General features: G+C 40.0%; 2 protein-coding genes and 1 long non-coding RNA gene across 6 annotated transcripts in view; 1 reads left to right on the top strand and 2 right to left on the bottom strand.

Moving 5' to 3' along the window:
* The window catches only part of urb2 (URB2 ribosome biogenesis homolog), a 19,570-nt gene extending 5,765 nt beyond the window's left edge, over window positions 1-13,805 (bottom strand). Inside the window, exons 1-10 of one of the 3 annotated variants that reach the window (XM_026293989.1) lie at window positions 13,762-13,805; window positions 12,499-12,632; window positions 11,919-12,095; window positions 10,592-11,751; window positions 10,334-10,472; window positions 7,726-10,204; window positions 7,344-7,504; window positions 7,042-7,152; window positions 4,296-4,538; window positions 1,532-1,628 (exon numbers count right to left, since the gene is read on the bottom strand). In XM_026293989.1, the coding sequence (XP_026149774.1) occupies window positions 1,532-1,628; window positions 4,296-4,538; window positions 7,042-7,152; window positions 7,344-7,504; window positions 7,726-10,204; window positions 10,334-10,472; window positions 10,592-11,751; window positions 11,919-12,095; window positions 12,499-12,632; window positions 13,762-13,786 (4,726 nt within the window). In that variant the 5' untranslated portion in view covers window positions 13,787-13,805. Of the gene's footprint in view, window positions 1-1,531; window positions 1,629-4,295; window positions 4,539-7,041; window positions 7,153-7,343; window positions 7,505-7,725; window positions 10,205-10,333; window positions 10,473-10,591; window positions 11,752-11,918; window positions 12,096-12,498; window positions 12,633-13,158; window positions 13,219-13,761 lie in introns of those variants that run through there. The other 2 variants (XM_026293990.1, XM_026293991.1) reach the window with 2 other exon arrangements.
* On the top strand, window positions 13,604-23,697 carry abcb10 (ATP-binding cassette, sub-family B (MDR/TAP), member 10). Of its 2 annotated transcripts, XM_026293993.2 has the most exons (14): window positions 13,604-14,484; window positions 15,150-15,356; window positions 15,463-15,665; window positions 16,647-16,781; window positions 17,116-17,262; window positions 17,417-17,552; window positions 17,653-17,748; window positions 18,782-18,991; window positions 19,120-19,199; window positions 19,342-19,522; window positions 19,869-19,912; window positions 20,564-20,598; window positions 20,833-20,891; window positions 21,022-23,697. In XM_026293993.2, the coding sequence occupies exons 1-14, from the start codon at window positions 14,058-14,060 to the stop codon at window positions 21,213-21,215; spliced, it is 2,154 nt and encodes a 717-aa protein (XP_026149778.1). In that variant the 5' UTR covers window positions 13,604-14,057; the 3' UTR covers window positions 21,216-23,697. The 2 variants fall into 2 exon arrangements, with proteins under 2 accessions (XP_026149778.1, XP_026149777.1); XM_026293992.2 differs by having other exon boundaries at window positions 20,833-23,697.
* On the bottom strand, window positions 18,061-25,499 carry LOC113122565 (uncharacterized). Its single transcript, XR_003294869.2, has 3 exons — window positions 25,294-25,499; window positions 19,325-19,515; window positions 18,061-18,123 (listed from the first exon to the last, which is right to left on the bottom strand). It is a non-coding gene; the product is annotated as an uncharacterized LOC113122565 (long non-coding RNA).

Below are 25,499 nucleotides of genomic sequence, written 5' to 3'. Positions count from 1 at the left end.
CCTCCAAGTCCGAGGCCATGGTCCTCAGCCAGAAAAAGGTGGCTTGCCATCTCCAGGTCAGGGGAGAGATCCTGCCTCAGGGGGAGGAGTTTAAGTATCTTGGGAACTTATTCACAAGTGAGGGAAGGGCAGAGCGTGAGATTGACAGATGGATCGGTGCATCCACAGCAGCAGCAATGCGGTCGATGTACCGGTCCGTTGAGGTGAAGAAGGAGCTGAGCCGAAAGGCAAAGCTCTTGATTTACCGGTCAATCTACATTACTACTCTCACCTATGCGTCAATTCTGATCGTACAGATAAAGCAATATATCATTCAAATCTGTCAAGGGTCTAGTTTTAGTTGTATACCATCATAATAACAACAAAACGCTGTGTTTTTATTAAATAAAGAAAGCCGACAGGGTGCGCTGTCTTTCTTTTCTCTTCACAGACATGTAAATAAAACAACCAGAATCTCAGCAAATACTTGCCTCATAAAAATAAGAAACATATGACTAAAAAGCTTGAAATGATTTCTTTTAAATGAAACAATTCAAGTCGAAAACAAATCATCACTTTTTATTTAATCCGTATGAATGTAAGGAGAAGAATGCTTCCTCCTGTCTCTCCTCATTACAGGTAATGCGATCCCACCTTGTACTCTGTTCACATGTAAATAATCTCAGGTGAACCAGGTAATTATGTGCACGCCCCCGAGAAATGACATAAAACGTCAAACTTCATCACAGAATTTACTCACTTTTTCTGCGCATTTGGATGATGGCGTGTTATGCACGCAAAGAAGCACTCCTTATACAGAGACAAACAGTTTAGTTTGTCCTCAGAGTAAAAACACTGATTTTAACTCAAATGACGAACGTTTGGCTCCTCATTGTTTTGTATTGTGCTGCACTAATCCCCTCTCAGCTACATTGACTGAAAGGCTCATTAGGCGTGTCTTTGTCTGGTCGTTGAGTGCATCTTTTGTCTTCTCAGATAAATCACATGACTATTCATCCTGTGACACCTTCTTGCATATGGCCTTTCTGGACAAAAAGTGTCTTAGAAAACTTAAATCAGTGTATTGTTTACTGTAAATGAGTGAACAAGATGACTTTCACATCATTGTGAAGTAAACACTTTTGGCAACAACATCCAGTTCCCCAAAGTCTTGTGAACCAATGTTCTGTGTTTGTTTTATGGTGTTATTTCAGTGAGTAAAAAATTGTAGTTTTTCACTAACCATGCATAAACACTGTTTTCTCAAAAACACAATCATGTATAAACTTGCTGCTCACATATTATTGTAGCCCAGTTTGTGCTGATTACAGTGTTATCAGACTTTAGCCATTAATATGTTTAAAAGATACTGAAAAAAAGCACAAATGTCAGGGCATGTCAAAATTTGTCCAGGGCCCCAAAACCCCCTTATACCACAAAGAGTTAACCAATTACTAACAGACAAAATTAAAATGTCTCTCTCCAAACCAATATAAATTTTTACAAATTTCTAATATCATCAAGTCCACTTGTCCAAGCTTATATATGTTACCTGTATTACTGACTCCTCTCTGCTGACCCTCCTGCATTAGAGATGCCACCAGACGGTAGAAGACATTTAAGAACGATGGAGCTGCCTTTAGTGTCACCTGAAGAAACACAGAGCATATGCCATACAACATGTGCATTTATCAGATCATGAGGCAGATAAAACCTTACAAGTTAATGATGCAGAAAAACTAGTCCAGGCATTTGTTACTTCAAGGCTAGATTACTGTAAGTCATTATTACCAGAATATGCCAGTAATGCCATAAAATACCTCCAGTTAATCCAGAATGTTGCAGCCAGAGTTCTGACAGGAACTAGCAAGAGAGATCATATTTCTCCTATATTAGCTTCTCTTCATTGGCTCCCCATAAAATATTGAATAGAATTTAAAATCCTTCTGCCTCACATACAAAACCCTTCATGATCAAGCACCTTCATACCTTGAGGACTTCATAGTACTATATCATCCCAAAACAGCACTTCACTCTCAGAGTGCAGGTCTACTTGTGGTTCCCAGAGTTTCCAAAAGTAGAATGGGAGGAAGAGCCTTTAGCTATCAAGCTCTTCTCCTATGGAACCAGCTCCCAGTCTAGGTTCAGGAGACAGACACCCTTTATACTTTTAAGGTTAGACTTAAAACTTTACTTTTTGACAAAATTTATATTTAGGGCTGGCTCAGGTTACCCTGAACCACCCCTTAGTTATAGACTGTAGGCCTAGACTGCCTGAGGACTTCCTATCACGCACTAAGCTCCTCTGTCCTCTTCTCTCTCGCCTCTCCTCTCCCCTTACATGTGTAAGCCACCACTGAATGTCATAAACTTTATGCCTTCTCTCTCCTGTACTTTGGCTCTCTCTCTGGCTATACCTTTTACAGGTACCCCTGGTCCTGGAGCTGCATATTGCAATCTGAGTCAGTTTCTAGTGAAGGTTTCTTCGTTTACAGGGAGCTTTTCCTCTCTACTGTCGCCAAGTGCTTGCTCACAAGGGATTTGTTGGGTTTCTATGTAAAGTACCTTGAGATTATTGGATTGTGATTTGGTACTATGTAAGTAAACTGAAAAAAATACATAATGTTTGACTGTCATAACACTGCAGACTATAGTTGTCTTCACAGTACATCATTGCTTGAGCCATAAACTCACAGTTCAGTAAAGGACTGAGGTGAAAATGGGCTATGTTTGCATTTCTGTATATAACTCCATCTCTGCTCAAGGTCTTCCGTGGACAGAGAGAGGGATGAAGATAGAGAGATGGGTAATGTCACCATCTGTGGTTGGTTTCAATCAATTTAAACCGACTCCATGCCAACTTACACTGCATGCCAGTGTAAGTTGATGTTCTTCTCTAAATGTCTGGGTGTAATGCAAATGCTTTTAATAAAAGCTGAAAATTAAGACATTGTAAGGTTTTTATGCAGCTGCACCACAACCCTGGTCAGCTGTGATATCCTTTGGTTTAAAGCATTCCTCTGGGGTATCCTGTGGGATCAGCAGCAGAGTTTAACGTACATGGATACAAACCATCAGATTTGACCTACAAACAATAACCATTACCTGAGAGCATAGGTTTGGCTTCATAAGTGGGAGAGTGTGGAAACAAAAACTCAACAACAAAAAAAAAAAAAACTGGATATAAAAGGAATGTTACTTCCATCATTTATATCATCCAGTCCAGTATCAAAAGTTATGATAAAATTAGTTATTATGATTTCCACTATTAAAACCATATTGTCAATTACATTTTTGCTTTCCTGATATATTAAAAACTAGATTTATGTATTATTCATTTATGTGTACAACTTTCTTAAAAGACTGTTCTAGCTGAGTGAATATCACTGCTTATTTGTAATCTTATATGATCCTTATCTTGGGTTCTTTATTACAGATAAAGGCATTTAAACACAGCTACTTCAATTAATTGTACCAGACCAGATCTAGATAAGATAAAAATTAATATCATTTATACAAGAAAGAACTTAATGTTTCTGAGCACGTTTGACATACAAGAACATGTTTGCATATATAATGTGTATCTCACAATGTACAATACACCTTAATTCTTTGTCCTCTGTAAATCTTACACACTGTAATACACTCCCTCACTTTTTTTACTCCTTGGGGTTAGAATTTATTTCACACACATAATGTTTGCATATACAGTGGAGTGATAAAGTGTTGGCCCCCTTCCTGATTTCTTATTTTCAGCACTGTAACAGACTCATTGCAAGTTATCGCAAACGCTTAATTGCAGTTGTTGCTGCTAAGGGTGGCCCAACCAGTTATTATGGTTAGGGGGCAAAAACTTTTTCACACAGGGCCATGTAGTTTTGGATTTTGTTTTCCCTTAATAATAAAAACTGCATGTGTTTACTTGTGTTATCTTTGACTAATATTTAAATTAGTTTGATGATCTGAAACAAAGTGTGACAAACATGCAAAAAAATAAGAAATCAGGAAGGGGGCCAACACTTTTTCACACCACTGTATACTATTTATATTTGTGGTTTTTATTTTCCTTCCTTTCTTTTTTTTTGATTTGATTATTTTCTAATCAAATTTATTAAATAGGTAAACATCACAACTCAGGAGTATGCAAAGGTTAGGGTCAGGATAAGGTAAGGGAAAACATATCTATAGGAAAACAGACTTCACAGACCACTCCCAAATTTTGGGATTAAACATTATCTTAAATCTCTCTACTAGACCAATCAATTGGACAATATTTATCTTACTGCTCCAACATCCACAGCTCTGACTCCACCTACCTGAGGATAACACTGGATGATGGCAAACAGTGTCTCATGAACACACAGGAACGCTGACTCGTAAACAATTTGAGACAAGTGGTCAAGGGGCACCTCCTGCAGCGCTCCAAGGACCAAGATAACATGATGAGGATTGGTGATGAGCCCCTCTCCCTGGCGCAACAGTGAGGTGATTGCCATCACTGTAGGGACAGTAAAGGGAAGGGTCAGAGAGGTGTCCTGACTGGATGATCGTACCAAGAACTGTAACACAGAGAAAGACAACACACACAAAGTTAGGGAGACAAATACAGAGTTCCTGATTTTATTGCATGTTTGTCACACTTTGTTTCAGTCATAATCATCATTTCAATCATCAAACTAATTTAAATATTAGTCAAAGATAACAAGTAAACACATCATGCAGTTTTTAAATGAAGGTTTTTATTATCAAGGGAAAACAAAATCCAAAACTACATGGCCCTGTGTGAAAGAGTGTTTGCCCCCTAACCCTAATAACTGGTTGGGCCACCCTTAGCAGCAACAACTGCAATCAAGCATTTGTGATAACTTGCAATGAGTCTGTTACAGCGCTGTGGAGGAATTTTGGCCCACTCATTTTTGCAGTGCTGAGAATCATCAAGATGTTTTCTGGCAAAACTGAGACGAACCATTATGTTCTATTTGCTCAGCAGCTGCTACGCAAACCATTTTGGTCGGCCGGCTACTCCTGGGAAGGTTCTCCACTGTTCCATGTTTTCGCCATTTGTAGATAATGGCTCTCACTGTAGTTCGCTGCAGTCCCAAAGCTTTAGAAATGGCTTTATATATTTTCCAGACTGATAGATCTCAATTACTTTCTTTCTCATTTGTTTTTGAATTTCTCTGGATCTCAGCATGATGTCTAACTTTTGAGGATCTTTTGGTCTACTTCACTTTGTCAGGCAGGTCCTATTTAAGTGATTTCTTGATTGCGAACAGGTGTGGTAGTAATCAGGCCTGGGTGTGGCTAGAGGAATTGAACTCAGGTGTGATAAACCAGTTATGTTTTAACAGGGGGGAGGCAAACACTTTTTCACACAGGACCATGTAGTTTTGGATTTTGTTTTCCCTTAATAAAAAACCTTCATTTAAAAACTGCATGATGTGTTTGCTTGTGTTATCTTTGACTAATATTTAAATTTGTTTGATAATCTGAAACAAAGTGTGACAAACATGCAAAAAAATATGAAATCAGGAAGGGGGTCAACACTTTTTCACACCACTATACATTTAGACACACCAATGAAAGAATACAGCTGCAAATGCAGACACACAAGGCATGTTAGGGATTTTCTTCAAGTGTTATTAAAGTTTTTAAAAGGATTTTATACAAAATGAAATAGGAATGTGAGAAAACTGTCATAACCAAAGGACTTTTGCACAGCAGACTTTTTGAACTGTCATAATGGGAAAGTCACAGGTGTTACTGACAATGGATGACTCTGGTCTAGTCCTGTGTGATCAGTAAGACAGTGATCCAGCATGAACAATATCAGGGGCCTGAAATTGATGCCACTAAATGGAAGTCAGCCATCCTTCATTTTACTATTTCCACCTGTGACAAGTCAAAAACGTTTTCTGTGAAAAGCCTAATTATAATAAACCGTTTCTTGGATTTTGCCCAAATATGTATCAAGCGCTACCTCTTTCTGAAAAAAAAATTATCTATAGATAATTTCTAGTACTTTTATATTTTACAACAATTACATTTTGATGACTGAAGTCTTTCAAAAGAGTCAGCCCTAAAAGGAAAAGGGGGAAGAAATACAAAATCAACAGACCAGACAGATGGCATATGGGCAGTGCGTGTGTAAGTAATAATAGGGTTAGGATATTAAAATCCATTGTGTGTGTGTATACATAGTATGGTTAAACAGATTGCTGTGGCCTCTGTCAGATTACTGTGGCCTCTGTCTGCTCCGCAATTATTTCTGAACATAATGTAAAATACTCCCAGCATGGTACCATCCCACAACATTGCAACTTATTTGTCCTTTTGGAACTGTGCACGGAAGTCAATGTATCAAAGTACAAAACAAATAGAATAATGAAAAATAAAACTTTTTTTAATTAGTTGATTATACATTAAACTTTTAAACATTAAGCCCAACCCTCTCCTAAAATAACAGAAAAACATATGTGGATTAAATTTAAGATTCAATAAACTTTAAAACCGAAATCTCTTTTAATGAAAATGCTTCAAAATAAATAAGAATGATGTTGTCTGATATCTGTTAGCATATTGGTCGCATTTCTACTCACGTACCGTACAGCTCCATTACAACGCCATCACACCGTCATCGTCCTATCTACAACTCGCTCTCCTTTACTGCCGTACTTCACAGGAAACCCGAAACTTTCCCACAATACGGATTTAAAACAAGCAGGCGGGTCTTCGAGCTCTTGTGCGCTGTCTGAACCTGCCATTCTTATTTTGGATTGGTGTGTAGCAGAGCTCTTCTTTTGCTTTTTCCTGTTGGCGTTCCAGTTAGCGTTGTATTATCACGCATGCCCCCTTCTGAGCGCCTGTGACTGACTGTATTTGTCGTCGGAGTACATGAACCGGACTGTGATGCCTGTACCGTGACGGTTCAGGACGAATACATCCACCCCTACTATTCAGTCATTTTGAACTACATATTTTATTTCTTTGTTAGGGTGTTCTGGACAAATCAAAATCACACACCAGCACCTGTGTTTGAATTTGAGTGAGTGTTTTCCTTACCACCATAGCAGATATAATCTGTGGTGCAATGAGCCATAGGACTTTAGAGCAGGGCTCAGGCAACTGACAACAGGATAGTAGCTTGATGATGGTTACTGCAGACAGCTCCTCCTGGAGAACAAAACAAGAGGCAAAGAGAGATAACAGTTGGTTTGCCAGATATTTTATATTAAAGTAAATTACTTGCTATGAAAAACAAAGAAGAATATAAAACATTGTAATAATCAGACACCTCTACACGACAGAGCTTCTTGGATCTTCAGCATAATTCTATATGTTATAAAAAATGATCTGACCCTCACCCTGTAGTTTCCAACCCTCAGCTTTGCTCTGTCCAGGCCTTGTCTGATCATTAGAAGCAACAGGCTGAACCGACCTGTAGTACTTTTTTCCAGGAGCTGGCACAGCAGCTCCTGCACAGCAGACTCCAGCTTACTAATATCATTTGGAGACAGCCAAGGAGCTGAAGGCAAAGTATACGTTTAGAACAACATCAAAGTATAATGCAGTACAAATTTCTGGCCTTTAATGTAATGTTTATAATTTTGTTTTGTCATTATTTATACATATAAACCTGACCCGATGTCAAATTTAAGATCAATCTAATACGTAATTGCAGATGCAATTAACAAGAGGATAACATTCAATGCTTGCTCAGTGGATATGTTTGTCTTTAATATGTACCTGTTAGAAGTCTGTGCACATTTTGAAGTATCTGCATGTACAGCTCATCCAACTCCTTTCCTCTCTTCTCTCCTGACTCACTCTCCATCTCTGCTCTTGTCCTCTCTACTGCTTTGTAGAAAGCAGACAGGAAATGGAGAGATGACAACAGGAAGTCCATGGGCCTGCCAGTAAAGTTAATTTCTCTGAGGATCTGCCGGTAGAAACCCTGATAGAGGGTCATGTGGTTCAGAGTGTGCTTCTTCTCACCCTCTATTGACAGTGAGGACAGTTCACACCGCAGCATGACACGAACAACTTCTACCAAAAAGGCTTGACCAAGCATGCTAGCTGGTTGGATGACCACCTCACTGAGAGTCTGTGGCTTTAGAACAGACTCAACAGCTGGTCCCAGGGAAGCAGTCACTCTTGTGAGCATTTGTGTCAAGGTTTGATCCATGGCTTTACTCCTACCCAGATTAGAGGTTATCGCCTGGGCAAAAGCAGTCAGTGAAGCCAGTACAAGATGAACAGACAAAATGGATGCACCTGGATCTGATTTACTCCTGGATTTGTTTCTTATTTCCTTACTGGTAAGAAAGGAACAAAACTGGTCCAGGTTGAGTCGAACACTACTTTTTCTGATTATAATTAACTGAACCAAAGACGTGATGAAGCCCTGCATGGCTTTGATTACATCCAACCAATCAGGACAGCACTTGGCTCCAAATCTCCCATTGCTGCTATGCCAGAGGAGAGAGGACATGGCAGCCTGTAGTAGAGTGCCACCATGAATAAGCTTCAAAACACTTTGGAAGTTTTTACCTTCCAGCAGACATGTCAAAATCTTGAGTAGTTTAAGCACCAATACAGCATCACTCCCTGAATCAGGACAAGCCACGACCACCTGCTCTGACTGACTGGAGGTGGAAGTCAGTGTAAAGAGGAGGAGGAGGAAAATGGAGGCAAGATCATCAGAACTCATTGCATCTGGGTTTAGGTTTGTTAAGACTTGGAGTAGGTTCACTAGTTCCTTGTTCTGTGTATTAGTGAGCACCACAAACACTTCTCCAGTCTTAGAGGATGCCAGTATATGCTCCACTAGAGTCTTGTCATCCTCCTGTGTGAGCAAGGACTGACTGGGACCAGGTCGTTTCTCCTGAAGCTTCAGAAGCATAGGACCAACACTGGGTGGATGTGCTGCAACAAGACACCTCTTAATCCGATTTGTGAGGGAACAAACTGTGCCAGAGAAAAGTGAAGGCAACTCAGTAAGAATTGGGCTTTGAAGAAGCTGTAAAGATATGAGGGAGACAGACAGACAGCTGGGTCGCTTGTCCTTTCCTCCATTTGTCTGTCTGCTGAGGAGTGAACTGACAAGAACATTTGCTATGCAATCCACATCTTCTCTGTTCAGGTAGGGAGCAATCAAAGGTAAATTGGTTAAAACAAGATGCCAGTGTGCTACAAAGTAGGAGTTGGCACCCACGTTGCCTATCTGCCCATCCCACATCTGCTCATCATCTAGAGGCACCTCAAGCTCACATTTAGCTAAAATAAACTGTGCTGCCCTTTTTAATTGCACTGCATCACTGGATTCACTGAGTAAGGTGGTGCATAACAAAACTTTCTTCATCTGTTGCAAAGTGAGGAGTTTTAGCAGCAAACGGCTCATGGGACTGCAGTAGGGTGTGGGACAAAGGTGTGCTGTTGAAATGTCACCAAATAAAATTTTCTCTATGTGGGTTAGGACTGCAGCATTAGATATGTCTTCATCTTCAGCCTCACTTGCAGCTCTTATGTGGGCTGAATCATGAGATTTGTATTTACTACAGTTGATATCAAAACATGTGTCTACTTCAACCCAGGTGTACATGAGAAGAAGAGCAGCCTCCTGAATCTTCTGTACCCACAGTGCTCCCATTGTAGTCTCTGAGACCTTCTCTGACTCCCTGTGGTCCAAATTCTTTTTGCCCGTTTTGGAGGTTTTTATACTCTTTTCTGCTGACAACAGCTGCAATAACTCCTTGACTAACTGTTGCATCTCCTCCATTAAGCCTCGACTCTGCCTGATCAAGGGAAGAGGAGACGCATTGTCCAGGGTCTTCAGACTGAATAAAACAGCATGAAGGAGATGGCTGATGGAGAAAAGCTTCAGAGATGCATCTTCTCTTTTCTGGTCAACCTTAGCTTCTTCTTTCTGTTTTTCATCATCCCCTCCTCCATCAATCTCCATCACCTCTGGCTCTCTTTCATCCTCTACTAGGTTGGACATTATGTATCTCCTGACGCTCTGCAACACTAATGAGCAGATTTCTAGGCCCTGCGATGGGGGTGCTTCCAGAAGACAAGACCTTAGAGAGGCAGTGACCCCTTCAGACAGCAGAGGAGGTTGGAGTTCATCCAGAGATGACTGACAGGTCACAGACACTAGCTCAGAGAAGAGGCGAGGGAGCTGACGGACTTTAGTATAAGTCTGGAGCAGGCTGCATACCATGAGCTGTTAGAATAAAACATCTCTGGGTTAACATTACCTCTTTTAAAGACAATTATATATATTTAAAAAAGAAAAAAAACTTAGCTTAAGCTATACACAGTAAAAGTTCAGATAGACTGATAAAGTCAAGACCTGTCTGGACTGCTGCACTTCTGCTTCCATGCATTTAGAATTAACCCAGGCTGAAGATAAAAGTAGGCCCAGGTCTGGTTCAAGAATCAGATGGTTGAGACTCAACAATACAGTCAAACACTGGTACCAGGCTGGGATGCTGAAAAACAAAAGTTTTAACATTAACAACTGTTAACGGCTGTTAATAAAAAAAAAATCATGTAGATGTAAAGATTTTAACAGACAATGAGAAGCACATCAAGAGCAGTGGTTTGTTACCTCGGCTGGGCCTGGTTAAACAGCATTTGCCCCAGGGTTCTGTAAAAGTGTAGTTGGACTTCTTGGTGGACTAGCCTGTCTGTTGCTACATTATAAATATCAGCTAACAGAGCCTGGCTAAGCAGGGACTCCAATGCCAGCAGGGCTAGACTCCAGTTCTCTGGGGAACAAAGAGAAGCTGCGGGAAACCTTTGCCCAGGGGACACTGAAACTGGTTGGTCTGCTTTAACAGAGGAGAGTGAGTGTCCATCAACACCTAGATCCAAAGCTGGGACCAATCTGATGAGAAAACAGAAACACAGCATCCTAAGATCTTCCTCACTATCTCCTCTTCTTTTTCGATAACTTTCCAAAAAAAAATTAAACAGCAAAGACAATGTGTTGGACTTCACAGAGTAGCGTAGGGGAAGTTCACAATAATCCTCAGTGCTCAATCTGGAAAGTATGGCACTGACTGGCTTCAAGGGACCCTTTGCCTGTCCAGGGCCACATTTCCCAGAATCCTCTTTAGATGGGAGGAGTTCCTCTTTGTAAGAGATCAGGTGCTCCGGTGGGAAGAGAGCTGACTGAAGGATGGAGTCTATCTTGATGCGGATGTCTCCGCACATATGCTGATTGAGACGCAGATGTGTGTGAGATATTACAAATTCTCCAGATGTTAGCATTTGCCTAAGCAGTACTAATGGCTGGATGAGTTGGTTGGTTACTACAGTAAAGACTCTGTTTGGGTTGGCTTGCTGTCGCTGAACAGACAAATAGCATGACAACACCTGAAGCAAAACTTCAAACAAATTAGATGAATGAGGGTTTTCCTTTGGTCTAAAAGGGGACTTATTAATATCCATCTCTGGATGACCTGGTGGGGTGTGCAAAGGATCCAAACTGGCAGCAGGTTCAGTTTGAAGACACTTAGATGTGACCTCATCTAGACATGTGACAGAGTCTGTCATTAGGACTTCCGTAAGCGACAGCTGCTGTAGATGACAACAGGTCAGAGAGCAGAGCTTGGCTAGCAGATCAGCCATGAGCTCATACTTGGTGGTGAAGACAGTTGAGAGCACAGGAGAAGAAAGAATCCCCTCACACACACTGAGTATGGTGGGTCCACACACCAGTGACATAGAGCCATGTGCACACTCCTGGATACAGTCAAGTAGCAGCTAGAGGCAGAAAAACATGCCATCAGTGAAGTGCATAAAGGTTATGTATCAAGCAATACACCCTCTTTTTAAACTATGGATGTGCATAGTTGAAGTGGACAATCACAGAAAAAACACATTTTTTACATGACTTTTATTCTAGCCTGATTTTGGTATTTTTGATGTACCTGGGCCATGCTGAGCCTCAGGCTGATGCTCTTGCCCTGCTTGGAAAGTGAGTGCAGCTTCTGGCTGTGAAGCATATCATCAATGTAGCACCACAGGCCTTCCAACACACTGTGAGAAAACTCCACCTTCTGACTGTACCATCCTGTCAGAGCATGGGTGCACCAGTCTAACAGCACCTGTAGTGGCAAGGAGTCAGGAAAGATATACAAAAAGATTAATATGTTCCTTTTTAGAGAAACAGTTTCCTGAACTGTGCCAGAACAGATACTGAATATTTCATACACTAAAATGAAGGGCAGAAGGAAAGCAACCACAGGACTTATTAACAAGTAAAAAAGATGACACTTTATGAATTAGCACAATTCAAATAGCCATTATATTCACAGACTATACATTCTTGGATTAGGTTTTAAAATTAATCTTATTCACCACAAAAGAAGAGGTAGTGTAGCCATCTGCTACACTGAACAACTACACAAGTCTTGTTACAACAGAAGCATACACCCATGGTACAGCACATAAAACATATTGTCATCATTTTATGATACAAGCAGAGTGTAACACAACATCAGCTGCTACCTGTTCTTTGTTGGGCAGCAGGCAGTGAGAAGAGATCCAGGCAAAACGTGCCAGTTTCAACTTATCCTCCCACGGAGTCTGAGGACTTTTCAGCTTCAGATGGATGCCAGAGTAGATGGCAGCCATCGCTGCAGCTGAGAAAACGTGATAAGATCACACAGGAAATCTAAATATTCTTTAAAGGGAGTGGTGATAAATATTACCTTACTTTAACAGTGGTTTATCACAAGGAAGTGTCTTTGAATAAAAAATGATTCTTACGAATCAAGGAAAACTGCGTTATTAAGATATGGACATATATGTAAATTAACTCAGATCATCCTCTACTAATGTTAACATTACTGCTGAACTGTTAATGTTACTTCCCATACCAGGTTCACAGCAGTAACAGTTAACATCACGTATATGTAATGAACTTCTGACTTTTAAGCGTTGCTCATGCTCCTATGTGTATACACGAAGTTAAAACTGGTATGCTTTAACGTTAACTTAAGCTAACGACGACTAGCTGGAAAACACGTTGCTGCTAACGTCAAAATAAGCTAGTTAACGTTAATACTCGGGCTGCTACTCGTCTTAATGGAAAAATGTCACTGATATTCAGTTGTAGTCATTCAATGATAGTTACATGCAATTTTGTAAAGCTCACATTAAACTTACAAGTTTTCAACCTGCACGTGTCTCCTGTTTTCAGATTTCAACGAACTTTCAACTTTCACCCTGTGGAATAGTCCGAAGCAATCAAGAGTTGATCTTAAGGATCTGCCACCGGTTGACTCCACGAGTAGTCAAAAATGTCGCCTTCACTCATTACAACGCAAATATAAATGCCATTTAAAGTAGCCTTTCATATGATTAATGTTAATGTAACTAATTCAAAAACAATTATAAATAAGAAAACGTCACTATCGAAAAAAATGTGTGTAGTACCTAATGTGACCATAGCTGCGTGTGGTTTGAACTAAAATAAAAAAACATTAACCTTTAGTTCTTTGTGTACAAGATTGATTATATATTTTATTTTTGAATATTTAAACGTTATCCACAAAGCATTTGTGTTTGCTTGGTTATGCCTGGAGATGTTTCCTTGTATGACCAGCAGCCATTGCGTTGAAGTCCCCGGTGTCGAGCAGAAGGAAAGAGAGTAGTGTTGAGTAGCTACATGAGAACCAAAGTAGGGGTCATCTTTACTGTTTTATTCTTTTTAATCGCTTTACATGAAAATCGGGTGTATTTCTCACGGTGGGTTTGGTGATAGCCTACCTGCAGTCCAGACATTTGGCGACATATGACAGTGACAGGCGGGGTGTTGGTAGCTGCTCAGTGATAAGATAAACTGGGTGAGAGCGACTGTCAGGCGCAGATAAAACTACCAGTAACGGTCAAAATCCCACAATTAAGGGACAAGAAGCTCCACATCTGACGGAGACGGCATGTTGACTCAACGGCTGGAGGCGGAATGTTTCTCTGACTTAAAGAAACAGTGATTCTGTCTTTTACTTTTTGTCAGGTTTACCGTTAGCTAGTATCTGGTCTACGTTAAGTGACAACTGGGAACGATGAGGTTTTTAATTCGCATGTCAAAGTGCACTCCCGCAGTGCATTTGTCCAAGCTCAAGCCAGCACAGCTCAGGATGTTATGGTTGGAGCGGCGGCGGCTGCTCCTGTCAGCTGTGCCCCGGAGAAAAGAACAATCGACCGGCGTCAAATTGTCAGTCCACCCTGCCTTCCTTCCCTCCTCACCGAGGCCCTTCAGCTCGGTCACGCACTGCAGCCTACTGAGAGGGCTCTCTATGTTTGGGTCACACACCTCCAGCTGGACAGTCACGCACACACCTGTTGCTTTTGCCAGCTCTTCACCTGAGTCTGCCGGATCCCTGAAGACCCAGACAGACAAGGCGAGAGGCCAAACAACGACCTCGGTCCCTCCAGAGGATGTTAAAAGGATTCTGCAACTTGCTTACCCGGAGAGATGGAGACTGGCAGGTAAACTCTGTCTGTTTTCTACGGGACATTGAGGTCCCTTGCATCATCATAGTGTTGTCATTAACAACAGACCTGCCCATCCACACTTGTTGAACCAGCCTTTAGGTGTTTCCCAAGACAGTAAACAATCTGTGATATTGGATTTTACATACTGGTAATAATAGGAATGGGTCTCCCATTTGGTTAGTTTGTAATTTTGTGGATTTTGTGTGAAGCCATTTCATCATTCGCAAAAGGCCATTTTATTGTATACATCCCGACATATGTGGATACTGTAGTGCTTTAAAGATTACTTTCCTTTTGTTCCCTCAGTGTTTGTGAATTCCAGTATAATTTGCTTCGAATGGAGACAGGTTTGGAGCCAGGTTTTCCCAGACTGCAATATTCCTACATTTAGTCAATTTCTATTCAATACCTGGCTAAGACTGCTCAGTTGCGCTCAGTTCTTTTTGGTGTTTATTTGGAGAACTCTGTTAAAGTAATTTTCAGGTTTGAAATACAGTCTCAGTTCATCAGGGCTTGCTGTATGACACCTTCCTTCATTGAAATTAAAGACATTCTTCTGTAAAATGTCACTCTGGGTTTTACTTTCCCCAATCATTTTTTCAGTTTATCTTTTGCTTTGTTTCATGTGTTTTATGTGCCTGTTTCTTTATGGATTCCAGCTGCTGTAGGCTTCCTAACTGTCTCCAGTGCAGTAACCATGTCAGCTCCATTCCTTTTGGGTAAAGTGATTGACACAATTTACACCACTGGAACAGACATAGAGACGATGACAGCCTCCCTGTCATCATTGTGTGTCATGCTGACCGGAGTGTTTCTGTGTGGTGGAGCAGCCAATGCTGCCAGAGTCTACCTCATGCAGACCTCAGGTGAGACAAGGAGGGAATTAGACAAAAATAAACACTGGATTATGAATTTTTTGATGATTGATGTATCAACACTATCTTTTTTTTCTCTAATGTCTTCCTTCTTCAGGTCAACAGATTGTTCGTAATCTCCGTGTCTCAGTTTTCATCTCCATCCTTAGACAAGATGTGGCCTTTTTTGACAGGAACAGGACTGGTGAGCTTGTTAACCGCCTCTCCAACGACACAGCGGTGGTTGGCCGTTCAGTCACGGACAATCTGTCAGATGGGCTGAGAGCTGTTGCCCAGGCAGTTGCTGGTGTCAGTATGATGGTGAGTATGTCCCACAGCTTGTTCTTCTGTGGTTTGCCAAGACAAGTTGAATGAAGAATCAATGGACATCATTTATAATGTGAGATCAAATATTTTCAGAAAGTATTGCAAATTAAGGACACATTCAATGCCCTTTTGCCCACAGAAATAGTGAGCTCCTCCAAAATCTGTCTGTTACTTTGATCAAACCCAATATTATGTTTTTGTGGCACTGACCTGACTTTTAAAAGCAATGAATGAATCATAACATGTATCCCCCTGGCACATCTGTACAGGAGTCAAGGTCAGCACTCACATTTACTGGCCTGAGCTAATGATACAAGTAACTATGTATTGTTCTTTACATACATAGTTGCATCCAATGAGAATTGTTGTTCAATTTTGAGCTCTGGTTATTTGGAAGGCTGATCCTATCCAATGTTGCTTTAAAAAACTGGCACAACAGTGATACAGATTACCTAATCCTGAAAGGCAAAATATGGGATTAAAAATTGGAGTCATTCGGATCCAAGGTACACTTTTTGAACAACTGAGCCCAGTTGCTATAGCCTCTCTTTTAGGTATTAATCTTTGTAGTAAGAGTCAAAAAAAGTAGCATAACTGTTGACCAATTCCAGGTCTTCTGTTTCAGAATGTGTTTGATGTAGTTTTTGTCTTTTTCTGACTGATCTATTCTTGTTGTGGGCCTGTAAGACCTTCTGAATTTTAACAGCAACATCCACTTTTTGGTCTCTGTGACACATATCACATTCTTCAAAATATAAAAGTGCAAATGCTCATGAAAATTTGTTTTCCGTGGGAGGAAGTAACATTAATTCTTGATGTATTATACATTAGAAGAAATGAATGGAAATAATTACTGTAATTACTTAATACAGCCATTTGGTGTGACCTGTATCCTGTATCTGTCCTCCCTTTCTTTTCTGATTTTTCATTTTGATGAGTCACTGTTTTTTGTTATTTCCTTTTTTCCTCTTCTAGTTCTATGTTTCTCCCAGTTTGGCGAGCTTTGTTTTGCTGATTGTTCCTCCTGTGGCCGGTCTTGCTGTAATCTATGGCAGATACCTTCGCTCCAACTCCAAACACACACAAGATGCACTTGCAGAAGCCACACAGGTATAGAAATGCATAGATCAAATAGTTCAGAATTAGTTTGTGAGTTATTTGAAATATGTGTAGGAGTTAAATGATTTCAACTTTGTGTATCATATCTATTTTTATATCTAAATATTTTTATAATCATATTTTGGTGCAGGAAATAAAAAACATTTTATGAGGTAAATATTGTGGTAAATAGCAGTTTATATTAGTGTTTCTCTCTATACTGTAGTTTTGTGTGTATCTGCCCATGGTAACTTGGTGGTGGTCAAATTTGTGGAACAAGTAAATTTGCTATGTTGATCTTATAATTTCCAGTAGATAAGGTACTAATAAAACTGTGTGTGTTTAGTTGGCAGAGGAACGTATCAGCAACATGCGGACAGTAAGGTCCTTTGGTAAAGAGCTGTCAGAGGTCAACACATACACACAGAAGTCAGACAAGGTCCTCAGCCTGGCCAAGAAGGAAGCTGTTCTAAGAGCTGGTTTCTTTGGAGCTGTAAGTGCACGCTTTTAAGAGAGACTGGTTGCAAGGATCAACAGTATTCAGCAGCTGTCCAGGCTGTAATTGCTGTCATCAGTGTTATGTCAAGGACTAGAAGTGCCAGATGTTGTACTAATCAAATAACTTAGAGTGTGTGTGGGTGTTTCAGACTGGGCTTAGTGGTAACATCATGATCCTGTCAGTGCTCTACAAGGGAGGTCTTCTGATGGCCAGCCAGCACATGACAGTGGGAGAGCTCTCATCATTCCTCATGTACACCTTCTGGGTGGGCATCAGTGTTGCAGGTAACATGCCTGCATGTGCACATTTCTGTTACATAAATCTCGTACCATGCCGTATCTGTGGGATTGCTAATAGCATGGTGTTTTTCTGTTTTATGCATAGGTCTGAGTTCATTCTATTCTGAGCTTATGAAGGGTTTTGGAGCAGGAGCCAGGCTGTGGGAATTGCTGGATAGAAAGCCTGAGCTTCCCCTAAATGGTCAGTACACACACATGCACAGTCACATCAGAGACCAACCAGATTTTAATTCAATTCAGTTTGATTCAATTTTATTTGCATCGTGCCAAATCACAATACATATAATCTCAAGGCACTTTACAAAAACAAAAAACCCAACAAATCCCTTATGAGCAAAGCACTTGGCGACAGTGGAGAGGAAAAACTCCCTTTAACGGAAGAAAAAACCTCCAGCAGAACCAGGCTCAGTTTGGGTGGCCATCTGCCTCAACCGGTTAGGGTGAGTGGATAGAGGAGAGAGAAAAGAATAGCAACAATAAACAACAAATAGACACTGAAGGTTGGTGGGACCAGTAACTGCACATCAGCGATATACAGCTCCAGGACCAGGGACACCTGCAGAAGATACAGAGAGAGAACAGAGTGAGAGGGAGAGAGCACAAACTAGAGGAGAAGAGATTTGTCTTTTAAGCTCATTGTTAACATCTTAGACCTGTTTATCTTTCGAGAAAACAATATTTGAAATAGAATTGTAAAAATATTTATAAAATTGAAAAGTGGACAGTGGGGAGTCCACATGTATTGTCTTAACTTTGCCTCTGTGTAACTGGTAAATGGTCTTATATTTATATAGCGCTTTTCTACACTCAAGTGTACTCAAAGCGCTTTTACACTACATTTGTCCATTCTCGCTCACACATTCATACTGCCCAGAACAGCCACTGGGGGGACTTTGGGGTTTATTGTTTTGCCCAAGGACACTTCGACTTGTGGACGATCAAACCACCAACCCTCTAGCTCATGGTCAACCTGCTCTACCTCCTGAGTCACAGCCACCCCTACTGGATGCATATTTGCCATCAGAATCTTGGATTCACTGCTTTCTCTAAAATTGAGAAGATTTTATATGGCATTGCCAAATTGAAGTCATTAGTAAGCCGTCTTCTTTCAAATTTGTGTTAACAATTGTTAATATTAGTAAATATTAAAATTAATCCACAGTAAAGAAAAAAATCCTCTATTGTTCTGTCCTGCTTGCTCTGCCTCTCTACAGAAGGCCTAGTGCTTCAACCAGACCAGATTAAGGGCCAGCTAGAGTTCTGTGATGTCTCTTTTGCCTACCCGACCCGTAAGGAAGTTAATATTTTCCAGAACCTCAGTCTGCTAGTCCCGGCTGGCACTGTCATGGCTGTGGTAGGATCCAGCGGATCTGGAAAGTCCACCCTGGTCTCACTGTTGCTCAGGCTGTATGACCCTGATAATGGTAAGCTTGTCCTTTTTGTCTCTTTTAAGCAGATACGTTAAAAACTGTTCAGTCATTAGACTAAAAAATCTGACGACCAGAAACTAGAAAGTATGAGATCGTAATTGTTTTTTATGTTCCCTTGCCAGGTGTCATCACTATAGATGGTCATGACATCAGGGACCTAAATCCCTACTGGCTCAGGAGTCACATTGGAACTGTCAGCCAGGTAAGATATTCATGCTTATCTTGTTTATGATACCACAGATAAGGCAGAAAATACATGATGTGCCTTTCTATTTATTGCAGGTACTTAAAAAAAAATTAATTATATCTGTCTTTTTTTTCACTCACCCTGTCCTCTCTCCCAGGAGCCTGTGTTGTTTTCATGCTCTATAAGAGATAATATAGCATATGGTGCAGTGGACCCAGACACTGTGACCACAGAGGACATCTACAGGGCTGCCACAGTGGCCAACGCCTACGATTTTATCCAGGCTTTTCCTGAGGGCTTTGACACCATTGTGGGGGAGAAAGGAGTGTTGCTGTCAGGTGAGGAACACAGGATTATAAACACAACACAAAACACAATATCTTATTAACTGTTCGGTTCTACAGTAGTTTTTTGTTTACTAGTTCATCTGCAATTCGTGTTTGGTGTATTTCACAAAGGTTTTACTTTACAGTCATTGTTATACAATATATAAATGTAATTATTTTTATTGTATTATTTATTACAAAATTTAAACTTGAATGCAGTATGTCTTTTTGTACCTGGTTATGCTGTAAAATACACACTAAGCATCCATAGAAACAGTAGACATGCACAGTAGTCCTTGCGTGCAGTGTGTGCATGTAAATATAATGACGTTAGGTTGTGTGTTTGTGTGTTTCTCAGGTGGTCAGAAGCAGAGGATAGCCATAGCCAGAGCTCTGCTCAAGGTAAGTACGCCAGTACTACTGACCCATATAACATTTGATTTCCATTAAACTGGTCACACAGTGAGTCAACTGAGTGTTCACGTTATTGGTTCTCGTTCTCTAATAATTTAATGAAGCACAAAACTAACTTTAAAGAATTTCTTTTAAACTACTGCAGGGCTTAATGAGACTCAAACTCACAAAAACACTGTCTTTGCCTTTTGCTATCCCATCCTGCTTTCTAACTACAATGGAATTATGGATAGCTGTACAAAAGACAGCCTACACAAAGGAATGTATCGAACCTATTTTTTTCTTGCAATCACAGTTTCAGGATTTTAGCTGCAGAGAGATCCTCCATAGCTACCTGTTGGAATAGACTGCTCACAGTTCTAAAGTCTTACAACTTTCACTAGCTGGCATGCAGGGCTGATTTATGGTCTTTTTTCAAATAAAGGGTAGAAAAGCTTGAATAACAACAATAGGCCCGTGAATAAGTGCCACGGAGAGGGGTAGAGCAGCACAGAAACATTCTATCCTGTGCTATTTATCAGGCAGAGTATGTTTTAGTTAATGCACCTTTTAAATGACAAGTGGAACCTGGGTCTGTACTCATTTTCTTGTGAAACCTGTTTGTGTGTAAATAATCCTATTAGTGTTTTCTCTCCACAGAATCCTAAAATCCTGCTTTTAGATGAGGCTACCAGGTGAGAGAGAATGTATTTGATTATAAAGAATTTCAAAAGAATCACTTAGTAAGAGGTCTTTACCTACAGTACTTTTACTTTTGACACTTTATTTTTAAAGGGACTTTCCTGCTTGGCGCAACTGTGTAAATCTGTTCAAAATTTAGACTTTTGGCCCTGCTTGTTTAACCTGGTCTTCATTGTGCTGGTTAGAGACAAATCTTTAAAAATTCCTAAGCAACCATTTCTCTTCAGCGCACTGGACACTGAGAATGAGTTCCTGGTCCAGGAGGCACTAGAGCGTTTGATGGAAGGTAGATCTCTCTGTCTTTCATGGATGATCCAAATATACTTTGGTGTAGTTTGCTGGGGGGTTTTTTTTGTTTGTTTTTGTTTTTTTACTCTTTTGTCCTTATTCTGCCCTGCCCATAATCTAATCAACAGGGAGGACCGTTATAATCATTGCTCATCGTCTGTCCACCATCCAGAATGCAAACGCTGTGGCTGTTCTGGATCAGCGTCATGTAGCTGAATGTGGTCAACACACAGAGCTGCTGAGCAACAGGAAAGGACTGTTCAGGAAACTGATGGAGAAACAAGCATTTCTACAGGAAGAACAGAAACGGGCCCTGAGCTGAGAGAGCAGGGGTGAAGATGAGTGGATGATATTCTGGAGATGAGGTCAGGGGCTGGGAAAATAAAACTCTTGGCTCCAGAATGCATTGGAATATCCCCTTATGTTAAGAGGACAGAGGGGGAGGGGAAATATGAATAGAATTTACCTGGAATGGAGGAGAGCTTGATAAAAGTTAAAGAAATTTCAAGGGAGGACTAAAAATGCACAGTGGCTAGAGAAGAGATGGGAAAGTCACTGAGAAACATAAAAGCTGTGACCTTTTTTCTGTCTAACTACTGAAAAAAGTATGTAGCCTCACTGGAATAGCTGTTTTGACACGTGGATCATTGAATTACTGGAGATGCTTATGTGTTTTTTTTTATTTTTGTTTTGTTTTGTTTTTTTTTTTCAATCTAATCCTACCTCAAGAAGGAAGACAGAATGACAGCCTAAGAGAAAAAAATAGATGGTATGAGGACAGACACTCTTGACAGTGGAGGCTCAAGGCCAACATGTGATCCCAAATCTACATCACACTATTTTTTAATCACTTTATGATTTTTATAAGTAACCTAAACCAGCCCAGTGTGATGTATAAAGCACTGCAGAATATGTATTTGTTCCTGTATTTATCTGTGTTACTACAAACATGCAGAGCATTTTTAAGCCAATTGAAGCAGCTTCATAAAGCTGCTGAAAAATAGGACTGAACACTTCATATTTTGATTAATGCCTGCACATTTGTTGTGGAAAATATTACTGATAGTCAAAGTCAAACCTGTGGTGCTACACCTCTTAAGATGAAATTTAGGTTTAGGATTTAACTGACATACCCTTAACTCTAAAACATGATCACCTTTATATGTCAAACTAAAGGAAAACTGCATTGTAAAGTTGATTAAGGCCTTGTGAACTGGCTCTTTCCTAGTAGATGTTCTGTTGCACATGTAGAGGAAGGAGACATAAGACAATAGAGGTGGTCTGTGTTCACCTTTGTCAATCTGAGATCCCTTGTTCCTTTATCTTTTTTTGTCTTCAAAAAGCAATCAGATCATAATTTTACTGAATCTCTAATCTATCAATTCTGGCAAAATAGTGTCATTTAAGCATGTTTACAACAGTTTTTCACTGTCTGTCAGCGTGTGACATGTTGTTGCCACCATGTTCTGCTCACTAGTCGGTGTCTACAGAATGTTCACTTGGTCAGCATAATTTAATGTAAACAGCTACATGTTTAACATTGAGCCAGCTAAATATTACAGCTCACTTGAAGAGCAGCACCAAATATTTGACTTGTAAATGTCCACTTCACTGCTCAGGGACAGTCTAAAGCATTTTGAGTAAATCAGAGGATTCCTTTTGTTGTTTTTGTGCAGATACCTTAAGATTTAACCTTTAACTGATTTTAGATTAGATTTGTTGTTCTAAAACTGCGAATGGTTCTATTAATTTAAATTAGGTTTTTATATATTTGTTATGCCCTGTGATGGACTGGTGACCTGTCCAGGGTGTAACCCTGCCTTTCATACAAAGAGAGCTGGGATAGGCTCCAGCAGATCCCCATGACCCTAATTATAGGAATAAGCAGGTATAGATAATGGATGGATGGATATATTTGTTACAGTGTGTAGACTGCATACCAGTTAACATTTTCATTACAAGATGACTATGGATAATTTTCTTTTATTTTCTTTATTTTTATTGTTTTATTTCACATCTTCATTTTTTAAGTACATTTTACTTCAAATGATGCCTTAAACATCACACTTACAGATGTGTATGTAGTCTACAGTGCAGAGATACTGGTAATAGTACCAAGCTTTTTCCATTAAACTGAAAAGTTTTAGTTAATGACATTTGCCAATGTGCCGCGCTGTAACAGCTGCTGAAAGATTGTCAGTTCATACAGGGCCTAATTACGAATCACAAAAAACCACTGGGGGCTTCATTGTTTTATCTCCTGCATTGAGTACTGGTGTATGCTAGAATTTTAATGTTTGTGTCAGCGAGATTGCTACTCTATGTGAAAATAATTAGACAATATGTAGATATAGATATATAGTTATCAATAAGTGAAATAAGAATAGTTTTTATGTGGATGTTTAGTCTTTTCAGAGACATGCTGTACACTTGTTGTAAATCTGAATATATTTAGATGTCATAAAATATGGGTTCTTTTTGTTGTTTTTGTTTTTTAAGAAACTGTTTCAGGGCTGGATAACCAAAATCGATGTAAAATCTACAGGGTAATTTCAATAGAATAATATAACATTTTATTTCATTTTTAAAAGAGTGATTATGCTGTCACTTTTAAATTAGCTACTAAAACAGGTGGGCGAGTGAATAACCGCATGTGCACAAACAAAAAGCTTCACTCACTCCTGTTTCCATGTGGTGTCAGGCTGCCAGTAGGTGGTGCTGTAGCTTCATATTACATCCAGGCTCAGAAGTGTTAATGCACTGTGCAAGCCATGATACCAAAATAAATCTTAGAGCAATGTGTACTCAGCTGTCCATACGTTGCGGTGACTGTGTGGTTAACTTGTCTAAAGAGACTCTGCACAATTCAGTAAATGAATTCAATTAATTGATTTGCCCTCCCTTATAAGTGCACAGTGATTGTGAGGGACAGGATAAGGGTTTAATAAAATGTACATCTACTAGGTGTTTAAAATCATATTCAGTTGTATATTTGATATGACAGAAAAGTCATTTCAAAATAGCACAGGAACACTACTGAAATGAAACAAACTGACATTCTGAAAACAGATTCTGTAAGGGTTTAGGGGGTTGAGTTGAGGTCATTTTCCCAATCATTTTTTAATTCTTCAATAAAGTGACATTCTTCTTAAAATTTGTGCTGGGTTGCCCCCTTCAGCAGAGACAGACAGTCGTGCTGGTGTCCTGCAGAGGACAGCTCAGCTGGCTCAAGCAGTTGACCAGGTGCTACCCAACCCAACATGCGTTTCCAATTTCAGCTCCACGTGCTGCAACTCCCCTCGCTTTTCTTTGTATCGGCCCTGGGCAATTTGAGGAACTACAAGAAAAGAGGGTCTTTATCCATTTTGACCTTCCACAGCAAGATGATCTGTTTGCTTATCAGCCTATATGAAAGAAAGGTCGATATCATGATAAGCAACCTGTCATATTTCCAAGTTTGGAAATACTAAAGGACATTGTCTTCAGTCCCTTGTGGTTGAAATTGGATAATATTGAACATGCCAACACTTTAAAAAATAAATTTCCCCAATATTCGTGCTGATCTGTGGCCATGGCCCCAGCTTGCTGTAGGTCAACACTGTCCACCCCTTATACTTCCTGCCAGTCATCAAACAGAAAAAACTTTATATTACAACTTAATTAAAAAGATGTTTGGGTTGTCTTTAGACAAGATGTGTGCAGCCCTGGACATACTTGTCTAACACCTTCCAGTGCATCCTGTTTATCCTCTAGAGGAGCATTAGAAAGCAGCACAGGAAGCAACAAAATAGACTAAACGTGATAAAGAATGTATCCTACAAACCTGAGAGAACAAATCACAAAATTGGTGCTACTTATTAAATATTACATTAACAGTTTTACAAGTCTCTTTCAGCAGAAACAGTTTCAGTGTACATATAAATTTCTGATTCTTTTTGAAAACACCTGAGAAAAGGTAAGAGTCCTTTTAGTATTTTACCTGCCCATTTACAATATCCTCAGACTTTCTCTGTAACAGTTGAGGTAGAAAACTAATTACAATTTCCAACAAGACTCTAGTCTGTTTTTTCTTTTAAATACATCTACTGTACATGCACCCCAGAACCCCCAGTCACTGAGCGCAATGCCAAATTTAAAAGGTAGGACCCTCAGCTGCAGAATTGGTTCCAGCTATTGAATGCCAACGCTTGTGCTATTCTTATACTTTCTCTAACACTCTCACCCTCTGTGCTGTTCTCATGAAAGTTCTGACTGACAGTGCTGACTGAAAAAGAAATCTAAGTAAATGGGTAGCAAAGTACACAGGTATCTGTCTCTCCTTCAACTGGCTTACTTAAATATCTTCTGACACACTAAACTTATCTTTTCTTCCACCTGCTACACATTCTCCTCCACCTTACTGTTTCTTGCTCCCTCTACGACGAGTGGACTCTTCAGGAGATTTTCTTGACTCTCAGCCCCTCTGACCTCCTCTCACCTCCTCCCTCCTTCTTTCACTCCCCAACATCTGCCACCCCATTTTCATTTTAGGCATTTTACAGGCCCTCAGATCCAAAATGGCTCACAAGTGCATAAAACTCAACTTTGCTCTGCAGCCTCTGCACTC

This window comes from Mastacembelus armatus, chromosome 3, assembly GCF_900324485.2.
Source record: "Mastacembelus armatus chromosome 3, fMasArm1.2, whole genome shotgun sequence".
Classification (NCBI taxonomy): domain Eukaryota; kingdom Metazoa; phylum Chordata; class Actinopteri; order Synbranchiformes; family Mastacembelidae; genus Mastacembelus; species Mastacembelus armatus.
Note: the sequence above shows the minus strand (reverse complement) of the source record. Positions and strands in the feature narration are given on the sequence as shown.